We start from the raw sequence: 8,642 nt of genomic DNA on the forward strand, positions 1-8,642 counted from the left end.
GCAATTGTAGCTTGGTGGTACGAACTTTAGTAATATTCTAGTCTAGTGGGACTTAGGAACCTAAATAATTGTAGTGATATTGTACTAAGTTAGGAATTCCCTATATCTTTTGCTGATATATGTATGCTTCTTTAGTTTAGCTTCCTTTAGATCACCATAAGATTCATATACAGTATTTGTGATCATGCTACAACCTTGCTTTCAATCTATCAATTTTATGATTCTGAATCCGTTCTCCATTAAGTGATGGCACACCATCAAATTATAATATGCTTAAGCATTTAATTGATCTTTTGATGGTGTCCTTCATGAATCTACTATAAAAGTAGTGTAGAGATTGTCTCCGTCTCTCTCTCCAATCCTATGAAGATCAGCATTTCTGTGATCTAATGGTGAAAACCATGACACGCAATATCCTAATCAGTAATAACCGGCAAAATTTCCTCAACCATGTGTTGTTGTTTATGAAGGAAGAGAACTCAAACGAGTTACGAAGTAATAATGGAAATATATTAGAGAGAATGTCTTTTATGCTATATACATACATATATTTCAGGGGGAGATAAGGGTACAAAATAAATAATAATAATTTAACAATAGAATGAACAAATGAAGGCGAGGGGAAGTATTTGGTCAAAAATGGAGACACGTATTGGAAAGGAAGTAATGGTAAGACAATAAGGTCATGTTTGGGGACTTGCATACAGAAGAAAAATCTAGCTACCCTCAATTAGGCCATGAAATTCATCAAAATCTCATATTAAATTTTCTAATCCCAAAGCTCAACCCTCATTGGTTTTCAAGATCTGTTCACAAGGAACTTTACTAGTTACTAGTTAAAAAGTACCTCCATTACCTTTGACACACCTGGCACCTTTCTCTCTCTCTCATTGTCAGTATCATCCAACCATCATTACTACCTTTTCTCCTCACATTATATATTTATTGCTACTCCTAGCTAGTACTTTCAGCTCATGCACTCTAAGCTCATTCATCCCCCCCTATCTTTTAGCCTTAGTCCTTCCACAATGAAGGTAAGTCTTCTCATTGTGCTACCAAGTATGTGTGAGAGTCAGAGATTGTTATCTTAATTTTAGTGTTGGACAAGTGTTTCTGTGATATAATCTGAATGTTTTTTGTCACTTGCAGTTCCTCAGCTGGATGCAAAATAAACTTGGTGGAAAACAAGACAACAGAAAACCAAATACACATACTACTAATACTACTACATGTAAGTCTTTTATACTATTCAGTCAATTAGTTTTCCTTGTGTCAATGCATGATGTTTCTAGAACCAATAAGATGCAAGAATTCACTCATTGTCTGATACACTTAAAAACACACTTGCTTCTCACTGAAGGAAGGGTGACTTAAGTCGAAACATATAGAGAAAGACAGGGAGAAGACATGTTTATATGTTCAGCATATTTACATTTTTGTTTGGGAGAAAGACTCTCTCTCTCTCAAACTTCATTTTCTTTTTTCATAGTTTCCAATCAAACTACATAAAAAAAATAAACTTTATATCAAAGGTGTCTCGTATGTGGGGATATTAAGAACTTGAAAATGTTATATTGGTTGGTGTGTGTGTGTGTGTATAGTGTATATATATATATAACAATTATTTATATCTTTAAGATTGAAGAATAATTTTAGTAGTTTTTTAAATGTTAAAACTTAAAAAAGAGTTAATTTATATAGTTTTTTTTTCTTCAACTTTTGTTTGATAAGCAAAACCCACTATCTGCTAACAAGTTGGCACCCTAGTAGTTGTAACTTGATCCGAGCTAAACTTAGCTAATGGTATTTACAAACTTTCAGTTGAATAACATTAATCCTTTCCTTGGGAATCTTATAATAAATATTTTCCTTTGCTCAGATCTTGCAAAACAAGAGCCTAGAGAAGAATTCAGCGATTGGCCTCATGGTTTACTAGCAATTGGAACATTTGGAAATAAGAGTGAAATCAAAGAAGACTTAGACGACCAAAATACACAAGAGGATCCATCTTCATCAGAGGAAATAGCAGACTTCACTCCTGAAGAAATTGGGAATCTACAGAAGGAGTTAACTAAACTCCTGAGACGAAAACCCAATGTGGAAAAGGAAATTTCTGAGCTCCCTCTGGACAGATTTCTTAACTGCCCTTCAAGCTTGGAGGTTGATAGGAGAATCAGTAATGCACTATGCAGTGAATCAGAAGATAAGGAAGAAGATATTGAGAAGACACTGAGTGTGATAATTGATAAATGCAAAGACATTTGTGCAGATAAAAGAAAGAAAGCAATTGGGAAGAAATCCATTTCTTTCCTTCTGAAGAAGATATTTGTTTGTAGAAGTGGATTTGCTCCAACACCTAGCCTAAGAGATACCCTTCAAGAGTCAAGAATGGAGAAGGTACCCTTTTGTTTTTCTGATAACCTTTCATTTTCCTAACTAGGTGGAGAAATTATTGTATGGTATGAGATCACCACGTGTTCATGATTCAAGTCAATCTCCATGTGACAAGTGGTCGAGTTTTTCAAGTTATGAGAGAGTTAATAAAACTTCGTCATGTATCACATAGAAATTGACCAGAGCTATAGGCATGTGGAGGTCTGGTCTCGGACCATAGATTAATTTCTAGACTAGGTGCTATTCCAGTTTCTCTGTGCTTTAGCTTTTACTCACCTGTGATATATAAAATATACAGCTTTTGAGGACAATGCTTCACAAGAAAATTTACACCCAAAACTCTTCTCGGTCACCGTTGGTGAAGAAGGGCATAGAGGATAAGAAGATGACAAGGAAGAGGAATGAGGATGAATCAGATGAGAGAAATGGTGATGGCTGTAAATGGGTCAAGACTGATTCTGAATGTAAGTTGCATTTTGACAAATGCCACATCTTAATGAAAACCATGGTAGAAATAAAAACCCTGACTTAAGTTGCTATGATTAATCATATCTTTTTTTTTTTTTTTTCGTGCAGATATTGTTCTAGAGATATAAATCTTCCTTCTTATTTTTACTAGCTCTTTTAGTAGCTGTTCAGGTAATCATTAATTCATATATATATAAGTAGCAGTATCATAGTATGTCAATCTCATAATACTAAAATTTGAAAATTGAGTAATTGACAATTTGCTTTTTTCACCTCAGAGTCAAGCAAGAAGCCAAAGATATATATGTAGATGATGATGGAGGGTAGAGACTAGAGAGTGGAGGTCACATTTTTTAAATGAAGTTTATCTGTGATATGAACCAAGAAATGAGTGGTGCATACTGCAGAGCAGCATCTCTGTTTTGTTAATGCTGCTTCCAGTTATTTTTTCATGGTTGTGTCTGCGAACGCGGAACAACTCATGTTGTGGAAAATCATACAATGAATTATGAATTTCTGATCTGCAATGGCAAAGCTAGACATTTTGTACGCTGTACACAATTTTCATCCCTTTTTTTACTCCACTTTGTAACATGCTCTCCTTGTAACATGTTGGGAATTAATGAATAATACTTATTTTTATACATAGATTTGATGTTGTTAGTTGTTACATCACTAATAGCCTGTTTGAATTCACGTTTATTTTGTTGATTCTGAATCTTTAGGAAGAGTAGGATTCCCATTCAATGTGTGAAAGTGCAGTTCACACAAACCAAATACGCTCCAAGTCATCTAATATATTATAATACTACTTTTTTAATAAATAAGAAAATTGATAGAAAAAATAACATAAGAAAACAAAGAAATTTAATCTAAAAGCTATCCATTATATGACTACGAGACAAGATATAAAAAGAATAAATAATATATGTACTCATAGTGTAAAAAAAATATAATCATTAAATCACATATTTTGATAATTTTTATAATAAAATTTAATAAATATGCATTATGTGTATAATTTTCACAATGTTTAGTTTCAAATAATTAGAAATTATGTTTAGTATAAATTCTAATCTAGAACTACAAATTTATTAATTAAAGTTTAATAATTAAACAATTTTAATATCTCATTGTGTTAGTTTATTGGGTCACTATCTTACAACATAATTGATCACAAATTAAAAATTATATTATATTATCAATATTTTTTTTCTCATCAACGATAGTATAATAAATACCAAATTAAATTTGTTGATAAATAATATATCCACTAATAATATAATTTTTAAAAATATTATCATTTAAATACATACCATCCTATATAATAAATTTATTAATTTTTAATATATTTATACTAAACATATAATTTAAGAACTTTTACCCTCATGCCAATTAAACTTTAAAAATATTAAATATATCATATTGAATATTTCTTAAAAATAAATATTAAATTAAATATAGAGTAAATATTTCTTCATATATTTTATAGTCAAGAATAATAGAATAATATCAAAATATGATACGAACATGATAATTTTTAACATTATCTAATATTTTGGGTATATCAAATAATTATATAATATAGACTTAAATATATTTTTAGTCACATAAGTTAATGTTTTTTTATTTTTGATTTTTGTAAGTTTGTTTTTTAAATTTTAGTCTTTATAAGTTTGTATATTTTTAATTTTGATGTTTATAAAATATTTTTTTCATTTTTAATTTATGTAAATTTGTATTTTTTCAATTTTGATTTATGTAAGGATAAATTTATGTGAGATTGAAAAACATTAGAATCTTATAAAAATAAAAATTAAAAAAATATAAACTTTCAAGGTCCAAAAATAAACAAGATATCCTATAGAAATTAAAATTAAAAAAATAACTTACAAAACACAAAAAATTAAAAAAAATATATTAACTTAAATAAAAAAAACATATTTAAACTGATAATATAATACTATAAATTATGTATCATATCTTATTACCACAATAAAACAATAACAAATTACACAAAGATAATTACAAATATGTATTCTAACACTATATATTAAAAAAAATCCTAACACTATCATATCTTTTCTACATTAAAGTTAAACTTATTGTCAATTATCAATTACGTTTTATTCATATTGTTTTTTTTCAATAATAATGCATTAACCAAAATAAAATAAGTGTGGTATTGTTTTGTTTTGATTTGAGTGAACACACACCTACGAACAAACCCAACCCCGAATGGCACAGAAGCAGCACCTCCTTCTGGATCTATCCCAAATCTCAATCTCCAAACCCTAGAACATTCAACTCTCCCCCGTTCCCTTTCAAAAACCTTCCCTTTCCACTCTTCCGCCGCGATTCGATCTCCGGGCTGCCTTCCTTTCCGCGATTTCGATCTGAAACTCGAGGTTGCGGAATTCGGAAATTGACATTGAAGTGTTCAATTGGCACTGTCAATGCCATTGGTGTGGTTTGTGAAGAATTTTTCTGTGGTTTTTTGATACCGGAAAAACACAATGTCTTGGGCAGGCCCTGAGGATATTTACCTTTCTACTTCACTTGCCAGCTATCTTGACAGTGAGCCCTCTCTCTCTCTCTCTCTCTCTCTCTCTCTCTCTCTCTCATATTGCTATACACTTAAAAATTCAATAATTTGTGAGAAAGGTTGAACACTTGAGATAATTTTTATTCAGTAGTGCATATCTTCTTCTTTTTTTTGTTCTTACATTCATTGTGTAAAGGGTAATTTTTAAGGCCTAAATGTTGTGGACTTTTTTTGTTGGAAAGGAGCAAGTTATGGAGGGGGAGATTTTTTCATTTTTTTTTAATTATCAACTTGTGTTTTGTATTTTTGTGGAAGCTGGTGATTCAATTTTCATTGGGAATTCTAGGTTGGGGTGTTATGTGTGCTTGACTGCTGTTTTTAGTCATTATTATTATGTTGGGAGTGAAGGGAAGGGACACGATTTCGACTGATAGTTGATGCCTAGTGTGTATGTTTGTCACGAGCTATGTTTACCAAAGCAAAAAAATTTATGCTTCCAACATGTCATCAGGGAATTTAGTAGTGACAAGTAGCTTAAATGTGATTGTGAAGTGATAATATTTAGCCGCTGAATGTATGAAAAGTAAAAAAAATGGTAATAATATGGGGAATATGATTAGCTTGATAGCCTAGAGCATGGAAACGAATAGTCATGCTTGGTATCTGATGTAAACCTATGAGATAATTTTTATAACATGTATGGTAAGAAGGGACATCCCAATGTTTGACCTCCTTTATTTCCTTCAATTTGGATTTTGTGTATCATTGTTATCCACCACTCTACATAGTGTTATTCTTCCTCAATTCTACTGTAATATCCAGTATCCATTGGTAATGCCAGAAAACTATAGTCGTTCCTGCAAAACTGAACGCATAAGAATATTGTTACTTTGCTTTTAAATTATAATATGTGATTGAATAGTTTTGATGTTACTTTGCTTTTTGCATATTTATCATACAAGTCTTTGTGAGGGATTTGTGCTAGATATTGTTCAAATGCAGTGAAAATCAGTTGGGTGTGGTAAATTATTCTGAGTTTTCATTGAAGGTGAAGCTGATTTTGTATTTCATACAAATTTTTGTGGCCTGACGCTAATTATTTGTTGTAGAGAAACTTCTTGTATTGCTGAGAGATGGTAGAAAGCTCATGGGAACACTTCGCTCTTTTGATCAATTTGGTAACAACTTCTCCTTAAATTATGTAAAGTTTTGACATGCTATAGGTTGAGTTTCTAAAATTTCCCATCTATAATATGCAGCTAATGCAGTTCTTGAGGGTGCTTGTGAGAGGGTTATTGTTGGTGATCTATACTGTGACATCCCTTTAGGTCTTTATGTGATCCGGGGGGAAAATGTTGTTCTAATTGGTGAGCTGGTAAGATTACTGGTCATTATCCTTTGCATCAAAAAATATTATCTACTTTTCAATCTCTGTTTTACAATCACGTGTCTTTCAACTTTTAGGACTTGGAGAGGGAGGAACTTCCCGAACATATGACACGTGTTTCTACCGCAGAAATCAAGAGGGTAAATATTCCTAAATTGTTTCTTTATTTAATTGATTTTCTTTGTGTCTAATTTCTAATTCTGTCTCCTTACTTTCCCCTCACATTAGTAAATATAATGCTATGTTGTGACCTGGACATTCATTGTCAAATGTCAAGGCACCCACCATTGTTGTAATTTCATTGCATTTATATATAAAGTGTGTGGGAATGAAACAGATTTTGTGTTTTTGTTTCTGATATCTATTAATCATTTGTTAAGTAACCTTGGCTGGAGAAATAATGGCAAATTACATGTGATGAGCATGAAAAAGTGGAAAGACTAAGGCTTCATCTGGATGGGCCAATAATAAATACTTACATATGTTCTTTGCTCTGCCTACCAAATTCTAGCCCATTTAGTTAGTAAGGATGTCCTTGAAATTTTCCTTTTTTTGTGGATGGTTGTGGCATGATAAGATAGCATATAGCTATTGTATTCATTTTAGCTTCTCCAACTAACTGATTTTGGCTTATGCATAAGTTAATAGAAAAGCTTCATTCAGTTTATCTCATTTTCTCTGCCTATCAGTGTGTTTAATGAGAAATTTATCCAGACAAAACTTGTATCATTTACTGACATATTTGGTCCATTGCTTTTCTGCTATGATTTGGAATTAGTTGTCTATGTATTTAAGCAATAAGTCAATTTTGTAGACTTGTGAAATTTTCTGTTTTAAACTGGAACTGTGATTTTGTAGGCACAGAAAGCAGAAAGGGAAGCTTCAGATCTGAAAGGGACTATGAGGAAAAGAATGGAATTCCTTGACTTTGACTAATCAACCCTCACTCATCCTTCACCTCCCCGTCCGCAAATATTATAGCGGCTGTTCTTCAGATATTTCGTTTTGTTTTTCTCTGCTTATTGTTGCCTTTCATGGGAGGGTTGAATGTTCTTGAATTGTCTTTTGTAATATTAGCCGCAGGAATCAATACTATCATTCATTTGCTTTTAAAAAAATTGCCAATTAATATAGCTTGTTTTCAATTCGTAAACGACATTCTGATTAGGGGATGATAGGCTTCAAGTTGTGCAAAATAGTTATGTTTTAAACTCAATGTTTTTGCAACCTTGCATTCAACGGAGCTATATAATGCTATGTTTAACCGTGAAGTACTCTAATTACATCCTTTCGCTATAAATGGAGTGTTTAGCATGAGAATTGTTTTCAGACTTCCATTTAGCTTGTAAAATAGGATAAATGATTATTTTATATAATTAAAGTTTATAATATATAAATTATATTATAATTAAAATTTATAATAATTAATTATTGAATATATAAAATATTACAAATTATGATCATGTAATTTTTAACTCATTTTTTTAAAATTATTAAAATTTAGTTTAGAAATAAAGATAAAAAAAAAAAGATACGTGAAAAGTAATAAGAGGTGCAGATTTTTAAAACTGCTTTCATTGATATAAAAATAAAAAATAACCACGTTGAAGAATAATTTCTAAAGTTTCTAAAAATACTTTCATTCAACATAATTATTTTAATTTATATAAAAGTATTTGAACATCGAGAATGATATCTTAGTAACAGAGAAATGTAGATATGAATAAAATTTCAAATTTATTCATATCTATGGGAGAAAGATAAATAAAATATTTAGGAAAAAAATTGAAACTTTGTGATTTTATTGAGACATGAGAAAATATAGTAATATCAATTATATGCCCTCTA

At 30.8% G+C, this 8,642-nt stretch overlaps 2 protein-coding genes across 4 annotated transcripts; both read left to right on the top strand.

The window, feature by feature from the left end:
• Positions 1 to 1,149: 1,149 nt before the first annotated feature.
• Positions 1,150 to 3,472, top strand: LOC100808146 (protein DRO1-like). 3 transcript variants are annotated; one of them, XM_003529791.4, is made up of 5 exons: positions 1,150 to 1,231; positions 1,880 to 2,397; positions 2,693 to 2,858; positions 2,971 to 3,033; positions 3,141 to 3,472. In XM_003529791.4, the coding sequence occupies exons 1-4, from the start codon at positions 1,162 to 1,164 to the stop codon at positions 2,988 to 2,990; spliced, it is 774 nt and encodes a 257-aa protein (XP_003529839.3). In that variant the 5' UTR covers positions 1,150 to 1,161; the 3' UTR covers positions 2,991 to 3,033; positions 3,141 to 3,472. The 3 variants fall into 3 exon arrangements, 2 of the variants coding, with proteins under 2 accessions (XP_003529839.3, XP_040873189.1); XR_005892326.1 differs by having other exon boundaries at positions 1,153 to 1,231; positions 2,693 to 3,033; XM_041017255.1 differs by having other exon boundaries at positions 1,153 to 1,231; positions 2,693 to 3,472.
• A 1,592-nt stretch (positions 3,473 to 5,064) lies between these two features.
• Positions 5,065 to 7,927, top strand: LOC100306352 (uncharacterized). Its single transcript, NM_001250536.2, has 5 exons — positions 5,065 to 5,439; positions 6,517 to 6,585; positions 6,667 to 6,782; positions 6,872 to 6,934; positions 7,653 to 7,927. Exons 1-5 carry the CDS (start codon positions 5,379 to 5,381, stop codon positions 7,728 to 7,730), a joined length of 387 nt encoding a protein of 128 aa, NP_001237465.1. The 5' UTR covers positions 5,065 to 5,378; the 3' UTR covers positions 7,731 to 7,927.
• Positions 7,928 to 8,642: the final 715 nt, after the last annotated feature.

This window comes from Glycine max, chromosome 7 (assembly GCF_000004515.6).
Source record: "Glycine max cultivar Williams 82 chromosome 7, Glycine_max_v4.0, whole genome shotgun sequence".
Lineage (NCBI taxonomy): Eukaryota > Viridiplantae > Streptophyta > Magnoliopsida > Fabales > Fabaceae > Glycine > Glycine max.